Below are 17238 nucleotides of genomic sequence, written 5' to 3' on the forward strand. Positions count from 1 at the left end.
TCCTGGTCATCATTCGGGGTTTATGCTTTTGCTTGAGCATTGATTTGCTGTTGCAGATGCTGCTAAACGTCAGATTCCCAGTCTCGTGCCATCCGTTTCCGCCAGGCGCTGTCAATATCTGAACTCACCTGGCAACTAATTTTCAATGCCTCTGGCAAGCTGACCCTCGGTACATAACCAAGCACCCGTCTCGCTTTGGTAATATTCACGTATCGTGTCTTTGTAGCATCCAAAACCACTCCACGACTAAAAGTGCCCTTTCTGTTAGTGAGCCAGCTTGCCCATTCCAAACCCCATCCCATCCACCATGCCAACTCCTCTGGAATTCGAAGTTGGAATCGTGGATAGTGGCCGAACTCTTTCCACACAGCGAGACAAAGATCCCGTACAGTGATCGGCTCGCCGTTGGTGATGAAGAAGGCTTCTCCGGCTGCAGTTCCTAGGTCGAGGAGGTTGTGCAAGGCGAGGACATGGGCATCTGCAACGTTTGCAACGTAGACATAATCTTGCAAGTTGGTGCCCGAGCCAAGGATGAATGGGGTTTCGCCATTGGCAATGCATCCATAGATTGTGGGAATGGTAACTGGATCGCGAGGACCAAAGATGGGTGCTACTCTCAAAGCACAAGTTCGGAAACCAGGTGTGTTAGAGGATAATACAATGCCCTCGGCCATCGTCTATATTGTCAATATAGTACTGGAGACCCGAAGGGTTTTGGGAAGGCTGGTCGAAAGGGAAGTACTACTGCTTTGGACACATGTTCAAGAAAAATTGATAGAGTGACGTACCTTGGATTGTCCGTACAATGTGGTCGCCCTGCCAGTACTCCATGTCTCGTCCGCGTTCCTAAAATTCTCCTCCAGCTGGTCCAACAGCACTGTCACGCTACTTGTGTACACGAATGCCTTCACCCCACATTCCTGGCTTACTTGGACGACGTTTTTTGTTCCATCTACGTTAATGGAAAACAGTGTATCTCTTCCTTGCGTACTGTATCGCGATTCTCCGAGTAGATTGACGGCGACAGTGTGCAACTTGTAAGCGAGCCAAATCAGCATAGGCTCTACGAATGCGGGACCCTCCAGAATAGTCTGCTCATGCCTGAGAAGTCCAAACTTGACTGCGGAGTTTGAAAGTTTAAGGCAAATGCGGCATTGAACTAACGTTGTAGCAGGGAATTACGTACAACTACAGTAGGACGCGTCTCCTTGAACACCTCCCGAAGTCGTTCCAAGTCCATTATATCACAACGCACATATGTGACACTTGGGTACGATACCGTCCCGAGCGATGGCGGGTTGATGTCCAGAGCGGTGACGGCGAAATTCTTTGCTTCTACAAGCGCTTGAACGATCTCGGATCCTAGGAAGCCGGTGCCGCCTGTAACAAGGACCGTTGTGGGCGCCATGTTGCGAACCTCATGGACATTGATTGTCACACCCTGAAGCCCTTAAATATGCTGGGACTTTGATGTTGCCGGCGGAGTCTTCTCCCCACGTGATATTCGATATGCAAGTCTTACAAATCTAGAAAGTCGGATACGTTTTCTGATAGTCCACCCGATTCTCGAAGTGATGGACGCAACAACGAGTGACTCGAATAGGTGTGAACGATACAAGGATGGCAGGAAGATGGATCCATGCATACTCAGAATGGACAACGGAACACTGAAGACGCATTTAGCTCAGACAGGCTAGCTTAGATCGCTAATGCCGGAACGACCTACGGCAGTGATCTAACGTTACCTGGAGTCATGAACTACACAATGTGCACGGAGTAGCCATCCCAAGCTGTTTCCAGGCAATTGGTCAGATTTCTTCAGCAGCAGTTCATGTGAGGAAGCTCGTATCCGTGGATGTGCTGTCGTCACGCTAATTATATTCGTAGAGGCATCCAGAAAGACTCCAAGCGAGCCTGAAAATCATACATAAGTAGTGCACCAAGCACCAACATCCGGGATGAAGATCAACGAGCACACGGGTATTTATTACTACTCTCGTCCGAGGATTGCGCAGCTTACGACTACAGCACTTCTAACACCCAAAGTACTTCTGGTCCCGTACGCGACTCATCATGTCCCCACTTACCACAACTGGATGCAAGACCCTGATCTCCAGACCGCGACGGCCTCGGAGCCTCTCACCTTAAGAGAGGAATACGAGATGCAAGAGTCTTGGCGCAGGGATGCTGACAAGCTCACCTTCATCGTTTGCACGCCGCCACTGACAGAGCGTGAACATATCACCGCGGGACAAGAGGACGCACCAGGGAGCATGGTCGGTGATGTAAATATGTTCTTGGATCCAGACGCGGAGGATGAAAGGGCTGGAAACGGCGATGGGGCACAGGCGCTAATCGGCGAGATTGAAATCATGATTGCGGACAGAGCGCAACAAGGGAAGGGTTTGGGCTGCGAGATTCTGTTGGCGTTCATGTGGTATATTCTGCAAACACGGACGCTCGGGATGAAGGAATATCACTGCAGCAACCCAAATGGGAGAGAGAACAGCAGCCTAAGATACCTGCGCGCGAAGATCCACAAAGATAACGTCCGAAGCACCAAGCTTTTTGAAGGCGTAGGCTTCAGCAAAGTAAGCGAGACGCCGAACTACTTTGGCGAAATAGAGCTCAGGTGGACCATTGGTGAAGACCCACTCAAGGACGTCGAGACAAGGATGGATGCGATTCCTCGGGTGTTAGCGTTCAAGTCGTGAAGCAGATATTTGTTCTGCTACATAGTTATCGTTATGGTACATGATAGCCTTGTTCGGGCAGCGACCCGTAACCCTTCAGGATCAAGCATTCTACAACTTCTGGTATTCCAGCTTGCCCTCCAACTTCTTCGACTCGGCCATCTTGCGCACAGCTTTATTGAAATCGTCTTGGTTGATGGCATCCCGGTAATCCTTGATCGCAAACAGACCACTGCAACACGTTAGTCTTGCCGACGAGATCATGGGGTGTTCTTACGCTTCAGTGACCACATTTCGTAGGTCAGCTCCGTTGAATTGATCGCTCATTTTGACGATGCTCTCAAAGTCGATCTCTCCCTCGGTCTGCACACCGCTTGCGTGAATCTTCAAAACCTCCAATCGACCGGCCTCGTTCGGCAGAGGGATTTCAATCTTCCTGTCCAGGCGTCCTGCACGCAACAAGGCAGGGTCAAGGGTATCCGGCCGGTTCGTCGCCATGATGATCTTGGTTTGTCCCAGGTAGTCGAAACCGTCGAGCTGGTTGAGCAGCTCCATGAGGGTTCGCTGGATCTCCCGGTCTGCTGAAGTACCCTCGGAGAAGCGCCGACCACCGATAGCGTCGATCTCGTCCATGAAGATGATGCAGGGCTCGTGCTCTTTTGCGTAGCCGAACATCTCACGGATCAAGCGCGCCGATTCGCCAATGTATTTGTCGACAATGGCCGAGGACACGACCTTGAGGAAGTTGGTCTCCAGGCTGCTTGCCACTGCACGTGCGAGCAACGTCTTTCCGGTGCCGGGCGGACCGTACAACAGAACGCCCTTAGGGGGCTTGATGCCGACCCGCAGGAATAGCTCGGGGTTCTTCAGCGGCAGCTCGATGACTTCGCGAAGTTCGCGGATCTGCTCGTTCAGGCCGCCGATGCCGCCAAAGCTCACCTGGCCGGGGTCTTCGAGCGACATGTTGTAGACCAGCGGGTCGACCTCGCGGGGCAGCATGCGCATGATGGTGAGCGTGGTCATGTCGAGCGCAACGCGGGTTCCTTGCTTGAGCTTCAGCTTGTCAACCTTTGACCGACAGCCCACGACGTATCGGGGGCCCGACGACGCCTTGACAATGACTAGCGGGGGTCAGCACCTGGTTCTCACAGCAGCGCGGCGGCGGGGTCGGTGACGTACATCGCTCCTCGTCCAGCTGCTTGAGCACCTCGCCTATTATCTGGCCCACGCTCTGCAGCGCCTTGATGTTGTCCTCGGACACGTCGAAGTCGTGCTGCAGGCCCTTGATCTCTAATCGCAGCGCCTTCAGCTTGGCCTCCCACTCGCGCGACTCCAGCAGCTTGCCCTTGTACTCTTCCAGGGCGTGGTCCCGCTCGGGGTCGCTGCTGCCGCTCATCGTGGGCGGTTGGCGTGCACGGGGTGCACGGCGTGTACGGCGGAGGAGAAGTGCCCGGCGAGCGGCGAATGCGCAGACGGCGGGGGGCGGGCCGCGAGGAGGGCGCGGTGCGGGGGCAGGGGCGTCGGAGCGGGTGCTGGAGCTTGCAGGCAGCCGGTGGACAGTCCGAGGGTGGGCGATGGTGGGCAGGCTGGCAGCGGATGTGGATGGGGAAGCTGCGTTGGAGCAGCAGCTTCGACGAGGCAAGCGCAACAGACGCACGGCCGGCGAGGCAAGCACGGCGCACGGGCCAGCACATCGCCGAACGCTCGTAGATTTTTTTGGCTGCGAAACTTTGTCGACTGCCCCGGCCACACGCCGCAGCCATGTCCTCTTTCTTCACCGTCCCTGCCTCGCAGCGCAAGAGGAAGCGATCCGACCCTGCTCCCGCCGGCTCCAAGAAGCGCAGCACCGCTGCTGCGCACTCGCACGCCCACAGCGCCGCCCGCCGCAGCGAGCGCGACGAGTCCATTTCCGGGAGCGACCAGGACTCTGACGGCGAGCGTGATGCCGGCTTCTTCGACGAGCCTGAGGGCTCCGAAGCGTCCGACGACGATGACGACGACGAGACCGCGGCCGAGAAGCGTCTGAGGCTCGCCGAGCGGTACCTTGCGAACATCCGCAACGAAGTCGAGGAAGATGGGGGCTTCGACGCAGCAGACGTCGATCGCGACCTGATTGCCGAGCGACTCAAGGAAGACGTCGCAGAATCAAAGGGCAAGATTTACCGACACATTGCCGAAGAGCTGGACTTCGGGCACGCATCACATGTGTTCAGCAAGTCAGGCCTGCAGAAGGCAGTCACCGGCTGTGCGCTCCGTTTACCATACGCCTGGACCGTCAGCAAGGACTTGGTGGTCGAAAAGTGGGAAATTGCAGATCCCGCGATATACAATGCACTGGAACCAAACCAGCCTACCAACATCGCCCGACGACGCAACCCCAAACGGCTTTGCTGGAGGAAGGGCAACAAAAACATGAAGGGTGACAAGGACTACCTCGGTCACACTGGCGAGATCATTTCGATTGCTGTGTCGGATTCAGGGCGCTTCTTGGCTACGGGAGACAAGCATGCTCGCCTAATAATATGGGACGCCGATACCCTTACACCGCAGAAGCTTTTCACACGGCACCGCGATGCTGTCACCTCGTTATCGTTCAGGAGGGGCACGGAACAGCTTTTCTCCGGAGGCGCAGATCGCGCGGTACTGGTATGGGCTGCTGCAGAGTCTGCCTATATAGAAACGTTGCACGGCCACGAAGATGTAGTCATCGGCGTGGCAGGCGGACTGGAAGTGAACCAAGAAACTTGCGTTAGTGTTGGATCAAGAGACAGGTCTGCGAGGCTATGGAAGGTGGTCGAGGAGAACCAATTGGTGTTCAGAAGTGGAACGAACACGCGTCAAAAGGGCTTGGACAAGCTACGAAAAGGTCGCTTTGGGGGCACAACAGACGATGGGCCGACTGCCAACGGTGAACGGCAAGAGGAAGAAGACGATGATGTTGTGTATGCCGAGGGCTCCGTGGACTGTGTCGCTCTCCTCGATGCAGGATTGTTCGTCACGGGTTCGGACAACGGAGCTCTGTCACTATGGTCAGTGAACAGGAAGAAACCTCTACAAACTATACGTCTTGCACATGGGCGAGACCCGCCACTTCCGCCAGAAGAGATGTCAGCAAACAGCGATGCTAAGTCATCTGCGAGGCCTGGGCCGAAGCTACCGAGATACATTACCGCAATTGCAACAGTCCCGTTTGCGGACCTCATTCTCACAGGCAGCTGGGATGGCTGGATAAGAGCGTGGCGCGTCGGAACGGACAAACGCAGTATCGAGCCTGTGGGAAAGGTTGGTCGCATACCTCCTGAAGAGGTGGACGGCACGACCGTAAATGCTCAGTCGAGCGACACCATGGCCATCATGCGAGGCATAGTGAACGGTCTTTCCGTGCAGGAACGGGGCGAACGTGGAAAGGATGGCCTTTGTGTGGTTGCCGCAGTTGGCAAGGAGCCTAGATTGGCCCGATGGATGACTGCCAAGGCACCGAACAGTCTACATATCTTTGAGGTCTCGAAGAAAGCCTTGGAAAATGGTATTAGCGGGGTGCCACGGGATGAAGAAGATTAGGACTTGGTTATCGCCCGCCTTTCGATTACCGTCAATGATACCACTTGCTGTGCGAGAGCTGCCGCGTGATGCATTTGATCGAGGGCCTCTACTTCACCAAGGTCACATGTTCTTGAGATCGCTATGTAGTCGTTGATTTGAGCGACACCATCGTCAAGGTAACATGAATGCTGCAATATCTTGCCAGGATAAATTGCAGTTCAACTTAGCCCTAGATGTACAACATATTGCTTGCTTTGCTACCATATGCCCGATGTTTGCTTTCCAGTGATCCGATGCATGCAACAGCCAGCGCCCAGCTGGAGGTGACAGAGTGCACGTGATAGCGCGCGCGCGGGCGTAACCGTAGGTTCGTCGCCTATATTCAAACTAACACCTTGCTGCCATGACCTCGCCACTGCACGCGCGCAAGCATGTCTGGCTCCTCTAAATACGAAGCCATGGAGCCGGTAGGTGTTCAGGCTGACAAAAGGATGTTGTCGCCCTCGGTAAAAAGATCGCGCGACGAAATGGAAGCTGCAGACCGTACGCATGGGACGACAAAAGCTGCGACTGCCGCAGAGGACGGTAGGGCAGAATCTTGCCAGTGCACGCAGCCAGAGCTGACATCGAGATAGACGACACGTCCTCAGACGACGATTTTGGACCTGCGCTCCCTTCCTCCGCCCCCAAGAAGAAAAAGCGCAAGCTACCTTACGAAAAACTTTACGTCGCAGCCTTGCCGACCGCGAGCCGCTACTTCAAATCGCTGATGCACCGCGAGCAACTATGCTATACAACATTCACACCGCTTACCGACTTCCTTGTCACAAGTTCGATCGATGGAGTCGTCAAGTTTTGGAAGAAGGATTTCGGGGGTGTCGAGTTTGTGAAGGAATTTCGGGCCCACGATGGTGAGATTCGGTCTGTGAGCGTCAGCGCGGACGGTCGCAGCTTTGCGACCTGCGGGACCGACAAGTCCGTGAAGATATTTGATGTGGTTACATTCGATCTGCTGGCCATGTTGAGCTTGGATTATTCACCAAAGACAGTATGCTGGGTGCATGGAAGGGGCGCATCCTTCCCACAGCTGGCCGTGTCATCGGAAGAGAGTTCCTGGATACGAATATACGACGGAAGAGGAGAAAATCTGGACCCATTGCATACCTTGAAGAGCATACACAAGGCACCTGTCGCTCTAATGGTCTATAATAACCATTTCGATTGTGTAGTATCCGTGGACCAGGGTGGCATGGTTGAGTACTGGCGGCCAAGCGGCAACTTCGAAAAACCCGACAACGTCTTCTCCATCAAGAGTTCGACAAATTTGTTCGAGTTCAAGAAGGCAAAATCAGTGCCCGTGTCACTCACCATGTCCCCCACTGGCAAACAGTTCGCAGCACTCTCGTTTCCGGATCGCAAGATACGGATCTTCGACTTTGCAACGGGGAAGCTGCACCGAACATACGATGAATCAATTCAGACGATACAGGAGATGCAACAAGCTGGGACCGCCGTGCAACATCTTGAGGACATCGAGTTTGGCCGAAGGCTTGGAATAGAGCGCGACTTGGACCAACCTTCTGTGCGATCCCGTATGAACGTTGTCTTTGATGAGACTGGCAATTTCATCTTATACGGTTCAATGTACGGAGTCAAAGTTCTCAACATGACAACAAACCGTATAGTCAAAATCTACGGCCAGGAGGAACCATTTCGGCCACTGTGGCTTTCTCTGTACCAGGGTCAGCCCGAGAAGAAAGGCGTTGTCACTGTGGAAATGGCAGCCAGTGAGAACCCCTTACTACAAGAAGCTGAAGCCCGCGACGCAATGCTGGTTTCTACAGGCTCCGGAAAGGTGCGCTTTTACATGTTCACAAACGACAATACTGTCGCAAAATCTGAGCGAGATGTGCAAAACGAAAAGCCCCGTAACGTCGGCTCCTCGAAAAAAGCGGAAGAAAAAGTTGCCGCTACAGGCACATCAGCTGTCATACATACTACATACGGCGACATAGCTGTACGTCTTTTCCCTGAAGCCGCACCGAAGTCTGTAGAGAACTTTGTGACACACGCAAAGAACGGATACTACAACAATATCATATTCCACCGTGTCATCCGCAAGTTTATGATTCAAACTGGCGATCCGCTTGGCGATGGTACGGGTGGTGAGTCTATCTGGGGCCGCGAGTTCGAAGATGAATTCTCTAGTCTCAAACACGATAAGCCGTACACACTCAGCATGGCAAATGCTGGTCCAAATACAAACGGTTCACAATTCTTCATCACAACGGAGAAGACGGTATGTAATGTTCTCTAATGTCTGATCGGGACGTAACTGATAAGTCTTAGCCTTGGCTGGACAATAAGCATACGATATTCGGGCGTGCCGTTCAGGGACTGGATGTGGTGCATAAAATCGAGAACACAAAGACGTATAAAGAGAAACCGGAAGACGATATCAAAATCATCAGTATTTCAGTTTCATAGAGCAGCGTGTTTCCACCAAGTCATCAGTAACATGAACGTACATGCAACCTGCTGGGAGTCCTGTATTATATATAATCTCATTCCTATGAAGCTGCATTTTCGCTGCAAGACGTTCTCATTGCCCGAACATTGAGCCTCTATATGAGGGACAACTTCCACTATGGCAACAGAGAACCCAAACCCAGGGTGCACTTGATCTGTACTGAAGTGTAGAGCAGTTGAGCAGACACAACTTTCAATCTTGATCAGAAATGTCGCTCTCAGACTGAGTCAAGGAACCGATCAACATACACTGAAACATTGACGAATGAAAGGTATTTTCCGTGTAGACATCGTAGCTTTAATCGTGACCCATAGCCTTCTATCCTCTTCAACAGGTCTCCACCCCAACCTGACCTTATCTAAATACTTGAGGAGTAAGATACTTGCCAAATCCACGATCGCCACAACAATGCGCCACGAATTCTTTCACAATCCTATATAGCCAATTGGCAAATAAGTTGATATTATCCTTTGAGAAAGTATCTATTCACCTTTCCAACGTACAATGTTAATACTTCTGCAGGTCCTATCTATGAACGCCTTTCTTGTCCATTTTTCTACCCATCTTATTATAGCCTGCCTTTTCTGGTATTTCATCAACTTATTTAACGACCGTTTTGGCTTATTTTTAACCTCCTCAACGCTTTTCAGCCATTATGCAGCAACATAGTAGACGCTTAACTAAGCTCAAGATTCAACATTAGATTCCAATCTTGCACTATGGAAAAGTATGTTTGTGTTTTGGCATCCTCGAGTTTGTATACTGCGTTTTGTCACGGCTTGCAGAAGCACGCGAAGTAATTAACATCGACTATACACCATTGGCGAAGCACCGACAAGATGTAACTCGAACGGCACTAAACAAACAAGGAATAAACATGCCGCGAAAGAAGAAACATGGCTTGCTAGGCAGGCCACCTGTCATTTTGGTCAGATTTGAGCGAACACGTGGGCCTGCAGGAAGCGGGCATGACGTGAATCCCTACAAGAATAGTATTAGATGATTTATTTTACTCGTATCTTTTTACAGAGACCTTCTTTTCCAATGCATGTACTAGCCACATTATTGCTAGCAACCCAACGTGGATAGCCTGAAAGTATGCATCGGTATGATTTTCTGACGGCCAAGCTGAAAGAGGACCATAGAATGCAGTTTGCCTCGGGGAGAGTAAAATCATAGACCACTAGACAGCCTGAAGTCTGTATAGGTCAAACGAGACTTATCAAAGCTCAAGATCAACCCGAACGAATTCCTGGTACTGTGCAGGGGACAGGTACCGCTGGATCGACAGTCTATCGCCACGTTCAATGTCCTTTACCAGAAGGCAGAACTGACGTGATCTCTAGTCATTGGGAAAGTCAATTATGAGCCTCCAGACCGTGTTAGAACCCCCCAAACACGTCAATATGCCATTCCCGACGAGCATGATACTGTGGGCCACGAACATACCCTTCTGCACAGGCATCCATAGCCTCAGAACGAGACATAACTTATGTTCCCCGAAACGCCTCCTTGGAATTGGTGTCAAGCCGAAGACTCTACCAGAACTTTCCCCTGGGAACGCGACTAGTCCTTTAAGCTACCCTCGGACTCACTTCACACGACTTCACATGCTCTGTATCGAGTTATTCCCTCTTTCACTGGCGAAATTTAGACTTAGAGATAGCCAGGCACAAATACATGACTTGGATAAGCCAACGCCCTAATCTTGCAGAAACTACATAATATGAATGGGAATGAGAATCTTCGCAAGGGACATCAGTCTCAGATCCTGGTGCCTTCCGCGGGACTGACATGTTCCGCTGGCGAACACCGTAGTTCATACGCACGCGAATCATGACCTTGCTTCGAAGATTGGAGCTTCAGTGAACAATAGTGATTGCAAATTTGACCCGTCACTGTCTTTAATCTTGGACGATGCCATGCGAAGTTATGACGAAGGTATACGTATGACCGCCTCACGGATCTCAAGTATGAACAGGTGCAGTTACAAGTTGGCCGCCACCACTACCTTCGACTGTGTCGGAGACCACAGCCGAGCATCAGAAAGCATGATAGGAAATCGATGGCACATACACCATGACGTGCCTGAAGAGAGCAAGTTGCAGCAATCGAGTTCTCAGTAAGCAGGCAGACCGTTAGAAGGCACGACTATAGATGCTTACTATCCACAAACTATGGCAAAATCAAAGTCGTCTTGCTCGAGTACCTGCTCCATGGTTGCGAAGATGATTCACTGAACATCTCGTTCTCGTCCAGCTTCGAAAGAATTGGGTAGGTCTACCTGCTGAAGACAATGTTTGCGCTGATAAACATCGCTAGTGAAGTACTTTGTTTGCAGGTCAGTCCCTCTGACTGACTGTATTTGCGTTGAGGCTGTCGCATGATTCCATGGAGCGCTGATTCGGTGCTGTCGGGATGTGATGATTCGATAGGATGGCCCATATCTATGCTACAAAGGACCTGTTCACAAAAAAAAAAAAAAAAAAAAAAAAAGAACCATGGGTTATACATTCGACTTGAATCAGTGCTGTATTTCTAATGTTGTTGGCGATTTCCGTATCCTGTCATCAAGCCGTGGTCATTCGTTCAGGAGGAACCCGATTCCCGCCAAAAATATGCTTAGAATGCTAACGTCAAGGCTTGACAGCTCCTCGAATCGACGATGAACTCTCCGCCTCTCTGGGCTCTATGGTTTATACTTTTTTGAGTTTCGCCATCAAATGAGTTCATTTGCTCGTGGATCTCCTGCTTTGATCGTTTCCTAATCCTTAAGCGGTTCCAGGATGTTACCACTGTAGTGACGTTAATAGACGGGATCAAGCTGTATCGAAAGGCTACTACTTACGCAACAATATTTGCCCAACCAATCAGACGCCAATGCTTCTCGATACGTCTTGACAATGCAACCTTCTCGCCAATCTCTGTGCATGCCGGAGAGGTGAGCGAGAGACGAGCAGCGTCGGCTCTCACAGCAATGACCTTTGCTCCTGTGGCGGTGGACCCAATGTTGACCATCTGCAACTTGTTAGATTCGTGTCTCAAGTGGGGGAGCAGAGAAGCACATACCAGTACTTCGTTTTTGGCCAACTTTGCAACCTTGGCTTGTTTTCCATCGGCAGTTTTTACACCAAGCAATCTTCGCAGCAGGAAGTAGTTGACCTCGATCTCAGTATAGATGTTCGGGAGATGGCCACGAAGACCCAAGACGAAACCGACCAGACGATCAGCACGACAAAGGGTAGGATCGACCCTTGTTCCGACACCTGTCTGTTGTTAGACTATTCTCATGGATGATGACAAGTGACATACCGATCAGACCGCCAGGCACGGCAAATTTTAGATCGTTGTGTTCTGCAAAGAGCGACACAACTCTTGAGAAGATTGGCTTGCACTGAATCTTTCCGGCACTGTCCTTGGAGACAATACCGGGCCTGATCTCGATTTCGTCACCAAGCTTCAGTACACCGGTCAGGATACTGCCACCAGCAACGCCACCCTTGAGCTCGTCGATCTCGGCACCGGGCTTGTTCACATCAAAGGATCGGATGACAATCATGTGCGGCTTCGCGCTGAAGTCTCGCACTGGCACGGGAATCTTAGTGATGAGCTGCTCGTTGATAGCGTCGATGTTGAACTTGAGCTGGGCGGATATGGGGATGATGGGCGAGCCATCTGCAACTGTGCCTCGGATGAACTTCAGGATGGAGTCGTAGTGAGCTGCGGCATTGTCTTCCCGCATCAGGTCGACCTTGTTCTGCAGGATGATGATGTGGTTGAGCTTCATGATCTCAATGGCGGCCAGATGCTCGCTGGTCTGGGGCTGCGGGCACGTCTCGTTTCCAGCAATGAGAAGCAGGGCAGCGTCCATGACGGCAGCTCCCGATAGCATGGTGCTCATGAGAATGTCATGGCCGGGACAGTCAACGAAGGAGACATGGCGCTTCAGCCTGTATTTGCCGCCGCAGCCTTCGCGCTCGCACGGGGGGTCGACCTCCTTCTCGCTCTTGTAGGACCGGTAGCACGTCGGGCGCGGGCACTCGGGGTTGTCGCATTGGTAAATTTTGGCGTTGGCGTAGCCGAGCTTGATGGTGATGTTGCGTTCGAGCTCGTTCTTGAAGCGCACCGTCTGCACGCCCGAGATGGCCTTGACCACGGTGCTCTTGCCGTGGGCGACGTGGCCAATGGTGCCGATGTTGATGGTGGCCTGGCGCGAGATGATCTCGGGCGACAGCGGGCTCAGCGTCGAAAAGTCAACGGTGGAGGGCTCGGGCTGCTCGGGGAGCTCGGGGCGCTCGACGGGCGGGAGGACGTCTCTGGGCTTCTTGAGGGCGGGTCGGGGCTTGGTCTCCTCGACCTCCTCGGGCTCGGACAGGCTCTCATCGTCGCGGTGGTCGTGCTCGGACTCGGAGTCCATGCTGGGCGGTCTGCGGGCGGCTTCAGTGGACGCGCCGGTGTAGGCGGGCAGGGACGCGGCGGGCAGCAGGGACACGGCAGGGCGTGGCTCTGGGGGTGCGGTGCTGGTGCTGGTGCTGGTTCCGGCTCTGGCGGGGGTTTGACTTGACGCTCGAAATGCCCACGCAAAGGCGAAAAAGCCCACCATGAGTCAATGATTGGCGCGGGGCGCGGATCAACAGAAGCGCCGGCGCCGCGCCCTCTCACAAAACCCGCGCGTCCGCCGCTGCTCTCCCTCATGAACAACGCAAATTCTATCACACTCACAAAAAAGCATTTTCGGTTCGAGACACCCGCTGCCCCCGGGCAGTGCGAGGTTCCATGAGAACGAAAACCGTCCGTGTAGTGGAGAGCAGACTCGCCTGATCTTGGGTGCGGTTTCTTCCTGCTTTCGAGCTGTGGGAGAGAGCGCAATGATCGGCCGTACATGTCCCGTACCCAGCCCCGTTCAACTGTGACAGGTGCCCGCGGCGCCGTTGGCCTGCTCGTGTCTTGCAGAGCACTGCAGAGCACAGCAGACGCGCGCCCGCCTGAAGTGCCTGCGCCGACATGCAGACAAACCGGCGGTTGCAAGAGGTCGGCGACGCTGTGCCTGGTGCTGGTGCTCTCACGCGGCTGGGCTGCCTCGACCCGTGTGCCGTCCACTTGTGCATGTCGTTGTTGAGCTCGTGTCCTGAGTTGCCGTGCGAATGAGAAGGACGGCCAGACGTGTCACTGCCCGTGTGAGGCCTGCTCAATGGATGCTGGTGCAGCCTTGCACACGTGAGAGAGGCTGGCCATGGGTCCACAGGTTCGGCTGCGCTGGACTGGGACGCCCAAGCGACAGACAAATGGCGCAGCTGCAGGCAAGAATAGGAGAAATACACCATCAGCTCTCACAACTTTTGCCGACTGCATATCATAAATCCAGCTCCATCGTCTCCGCTCCTCCATCCTCGCCCTGCGGCCCTGCCTACGTGCCAGGTACCGCGGGCACACCTTCTAACATGTCTACCTCTGGTCAGCTGCCCGCGGCGGCGCCTCAGCCCAATCAGAGCGCTCCCAGAGACGTGACAAACGCCGCCGACCGCGCTGAGCCGCCTGGTCGATCCCTAAAGGCATCTCTACACGAAGCAGTACCCTAAGTACAGGTATAGGCTTACAGCGGTCCACAAACAAATTCTTAAGGAGTGGCATCCTCGGCCAGCGGTCAGCAGCTTCTCTCTCAACTCAACTTCTTCTCTGCACAAAGGCCATCTACATAGCCCCGCCACCCCGCACCGCGCCCACGAACAACCATCCGCACGCCACCGTCACCCAATTGACCATGGCCCCCGGCGCGATCCAGCACGAAGCCCCGGCCGTCGGGAACGGGACCGCCTTGAAGCCTACTGCGCGCTCTTTCCACCCCACTGGCACCCCCGATCCCACCAAGTACCATGCCGAATCGTCCGACGCCGCAATCAGTGCCGAGGCCAAGTTCGCTGCTCACAACTACCACCCTCTACCAATCGGTAGGTATCTGGGCGCGGCCGCTCACAGGCTGTATAGAACACTCATGGACCAGCTAACATACGCCCAGTGTTCTCGCGTGCAAGCGGCTGCTCTGTGTGGGACCCCGAGGGCAAGCACTATCTTGACTTCCTCTCCGCCTACAGTGCCGTCAATCAGGGTCACTGTCACCCCGAGCTCGTGAAAGCCCTGACTGAGCAAGCTTCGCGCCTGACGCTCAGCAGCCGCGCCTTTTACAACGATGTTTTCCCACGTTTTGCTGAGTTCGTCACGCGAACGTTCGGCTTTGACATGGTGCTACCAATGAACACCGGTGCGGAGGCTGTGGAGACCGCTGTGAAGATTGCGCGCAAATGGGGTTACAAGGTGAAGGGAATACCACAGAACGAGGCGTTGGTCTTCTCTGTGACTGAGAATTTCCATGGGCGCACATTTGCCGCCATCTCCATGTCCAACGACCCCGAATCACGAGACAACTACGGCCCGTACCTCCCTAATATTGGCAGCTTCAATCCTTCTACAAACAAGCCGATCAGGTACAACCATGTTGACGATGTCCGCGAGGTCCTCGAGGAACACGGCAAAAACACGGCCGCGTTCCTCGTCGAACCAATCCAAGGAGAAGCTGGCATTGTGGTGCCGGACGACAGCTACTTGCAAGAAGTGAAGGCACTCTGCGAGAAGCACAATGTCCTACTGATTTGCGACGAAATCCAGACCGGTATTGCACGAACTGGTAAGATGTTGTGCCATGAGTGGAGCGGCATCAAACCAGACCTTGTTCTGTTAGGCAAGGCAATTTCGGGTGGCATGTACCCAGTCTCGTGTGTTTTGGGATCGAAAGATGTCATGCTCACAGTCGAGCCTGGTACGCACGGCTCGACTTATGGCGGCAATCCACTGGGCTCTGCAGTCGCGATCCGAGCACTCGAACTCATACAGGAAGAAAACATGGTCGAACGTGCTGAAACATTAGGCAAAAGGTTCCGTGAGGGACTTCAAGGGCTCAACAACCCCATGATCACGACTATTCGCGGCAAAGGTTTGCTCAATGCGATTGTGATCGATGAGGAGAAGACCAATGGACACAGTGCGTGGGACTTGTGCATGCTCTTCAAAGAGAAAGGACTATTGGTAAGAAGAGCCCTCAATATCGCACATTTGACGCATTTGCAGAGTACTAACGCCAGGGGACAGGCTAAGCCTACTCATCAAAACATCATTCGCCTTGCCCCGCCACTTGTCATCACAGAGGAAGAGATCGACTCTGCGCTTGCCATCATCAAGGACGCAATTGAAGAGCTACCGAAGCTGCAGGGCAAGAGAGAGCAGGAAGTTCTGCCTCCTGGTGAGAAAAATGTGCACATTGGTGTTGACAATTGAAAGTTTCGCGTACTGGAGATTGCTTGCGGCATGATTTACTCGGGCCACATGACACTATATAGATTCTTCCATTTTGTGAACGCTCCTCATCAGAATGTCTAGCATGGATAGGAAAAGTCCTTCATGGCGAGGCCAGACGGGTGGATAATAGTGGTGGTCCCAACACCCAAATAAATAGTCGTTGAGGCGCTCGCTGGACGCCAATTATCAAGTTCAACAATGACACGCCGCATTCCCACATCTATGATCATAACGAGCGTTGTCTTGAGTTGAACCAAGCGTGGGCGTGGCTCAAGGATCGACTCGGAGAGAGGCTCGCAGCATATCGCATCACAAGCAACCCACAACATGTGATTGGCCAAACGAATGCTGACAAAACATTGATAGATACATTGTGACTTGTACTGAATCCGCACGAACACGCAATGAAGGGGTACCATTTGGTGATCAGTCAGGCAGAATGTCTATATGAGCGGGCACTGTTCCTCCACCTAACAATTTGCGATGAGCCGGCGCCTTTCCATTACGCACCTCAGCCCCCGTAATTCATGTTAGCCAAAGAGCGGCCTAATAGCGAACCTGCCGCCCGCTTCCCCCAAACGTTCTCTACGCAAGCTCGAAGGTTGGCAGTCAGTCGCGGCGGTGAGCGCACTGGAGACGTCACGCTCGGAGATGGGCTCAGAGAATCTTTGATGTCCGCATCGATCTCACCTTCGTCTGCTACAAGCAGAGCGGACGAGGTTGCCGACATGCGCCTCGTCCAAAGTACCGGTAGCTAGCGACAGGTTACGTCGATGCGCACGTAAATCTGGTATAGGAACCTTCTGTTGTAGGAACCCAGTCGACGTGGCTATTGCATGCTGACATTTACGGAATTCAAAATGACAGATTAGTATGCAGGTGTCGCCCACCCCTTCCGAGTCCGCCAACACTCTCGGGTCTGGAGAGCCGGTGAGCTACCTGGCACAGGATGCAGGACTGCGCATTGTTAGCGCCTAATCAAGGCTGCAAGCACGGTGGCAGGCAACAGCATGCGAAGAGTCACGGCAGGGTCTCGTATGTTGTCAGCAGCGGTTTCGGGTCTGGAGAGTCAGGCAAAAGACGGGGCAAATCGTCGGTCGACCGAGTCCTGACGCCCACAGC

At 53.2% G+C, this 17238-nt stretch overlaps 9 protein-coding genes across 9 annotated transcripts; 5 read left to right on the plus strand and 4 right to left on the minus strand.

Annotated features, from left to right (window-relative positions):
* Positions 1-20: 20 nt before the first annotated feature.
* On the minus strand, positions 21-1408 carry CC84DRAFT_1223459 (C-3 sterol dehydrogenase/C-4 decarboxylase-like protein; the record flags this gene model as incomplete). Its single annotated transcript, XM_018183494.1, has 4 exons — positions 21-59; positions 129-677; positions 789-1091; positions 1187-1408. The coding sequence occupies 4 exons, from the start codon at positions 1406-1408 to the stop codon at positions 21-23; spliced, it is 1113 nt and encodes a 370-aa protein (XP_018029074.1).
* A 354-nt stretch (positions 1409-1762) lies between these two features.
* On the plus strand, positions 1763-2794 carry CC84DRAFT_1132122 (uncharacterized protein). The gene is made up of 3 exons (XM_018175925.1): positions 1763-1833; positions 1888-1980; positions 2029-2794. The coding sequence occupies exons 2-3, from the start codon at positions 1959-1961 to the stop codon at positions 2712-2714; spliced, it is 708 nt and encodes a 235-aa protein (XP_018029075.1). The 5' UTR covers positions 1763-1833; positions 1888-1958; the 3' UTR covers positions 2715-2794.
* Positions 2521-4313, minus strand: CC84DRAFT_1132125 (26S proteasome subunit P45). Its single transcript, XM_018175926.1, has 3 exons — positions 3873-4313; positions 2971-3814; positions 2521-2925 (listed from the first exon to the last, which is right to left on the minus strand). Exons 1-3 carry the CDS (start codon positions 4087-4089, stop codon positions 2805-2807), a joined length of 1182 nt encoding a protein of 393 aa, XP_018029076.1. The 5' UTR covers positions 4090-4313; the 3' UTR covers positions 2521-2804.
* A 92-nt stretch (positions 4314-4405) lies between these two features.
* On the plus strand, positions 4406-6480 carry CC84DRAFT_421134 (WD40 repeat-like protein). The gene has a single exon (XM_018186160.1). The coding sequence runs from the start codon at positions 4455-4457 to the stop codon at positions 6252-6254; it is 1800 nt and encodes a 599-aa protein (XP_018029077.1). The 5' UTR covers positions 4406-4454; the 3' UTR covers positions 6255-6480.
* A 247-nt stretch (positions 6481-6727) lies between these two features.
* CC84DRAFT_1105703 (uncharacterized protein) lies at positions 6728-8723 on the plus strand (the record flags this gene model as incomplete). The annotated part of the gene is made up of 3 exons (XM_018175109.1): positions 6728-6821; positions 6872-8535; positions 8586-8723. The coding sequence occupies 3 exons, from the start codon at positions 6728-6730 to the stop codon at positions 8721-8723; spliced, it is 1896 nt and encodes a 631-aa protein (XP_018029078.1).
* A 1314-nt stretch (positions 8724-10037) lies between these two features.
* On the plus strand, positions 10038-10580 carry CC84DRAFT_421542 (uncharacterized protein). The gene has a single exon (XM_018186161.1). The coding sequence runs from the start codon at positions 10131-10133 to the stop codon at positions 10470-10472; it is 342 nt and encodes a 113-aa protein (XP_018029079.1). The 5' UTR covers positions 10038-10130; the 3' UTR covers positions 10473-10580.
* A 681-nt stretch (positions 10581-11261) lies between these two features.
* On the minus strand, positions 11262-13339 carry CC84DRAFT_1132135 (eukaryotic translation initiation factor-like protein 2 subunit gamma). Its single transcript, XM_018175927.1, has 4 exons — positions 12079-13339; positions 11836-12032; positions 11615-11784; positions 11262-11561 (listed from the first exon to the last, which is right to left on the minus strand). Exons 1-4 carry the CDS (start codon positions 13181-13183, stop codon positions 11531-11533), a joined length of 1503 nt encoding a protein of 500 aa, XP_018029080.1. The 5' UTR covers positions 13184-13339; the 3' UTR covers positions 11262-11530.
* An 88-nt stretch (positions 13340-13427) lies between these two features.
* CC84DRAFT_421687 (uncharacterized protein) lies at positions 13428-14257 on the minus strand. The gene has a single exon (XM_018186163.1). The coding sequence runs from the start codon at positions 14088-14090 to the stop codon at positions 13485-13487; it is 606 nt and encodes a 201-aa protein (XP_018029081.1). The 5' UTR covers positions 14091-14257; the 3' UTR covers positions 13428-13484.
* Positions 14258-14527: 270 nt separating this feature from the next.
* On the plus strand, positions 14528-16095 carry CC84DRAFT_1223465 (ornithine aminotransferase-like protein; the record flags this gene model as incomplete). The annotated part of the gene is made up of 3 exons (XM_018183495.1): positions 14528-14714; positions 14783-15846; positions 15910-16095. The coding sequence occupies 3 exons, from the start codon at positions 14528-14530 to the stop codon at positions 16093-16095; spliced, it is 1437 nt and encodes a 478-aa protein (XP_018029082.1).
* Positions 16096-17238: the final 1143 nt, after the last annotated feature.

This window comes from Paraphaeosphaeria sporulosa (genome assembly GCF_001642045.1).
Source record: "Paraphaeosphaeria sporulosa strain AP3s5-JAC2a unplaced genomic scaffold CC84scaffold_17, whole genome shotgun sequence".
Lineage (NCBI taxonomy): Eukaryota > Fungi > Ascomycota > Dothideomycetes > Pleosporales > Didymosphaeriaceae > Paraphaeosphaeria > Paraphaeosphaeria sporulosa.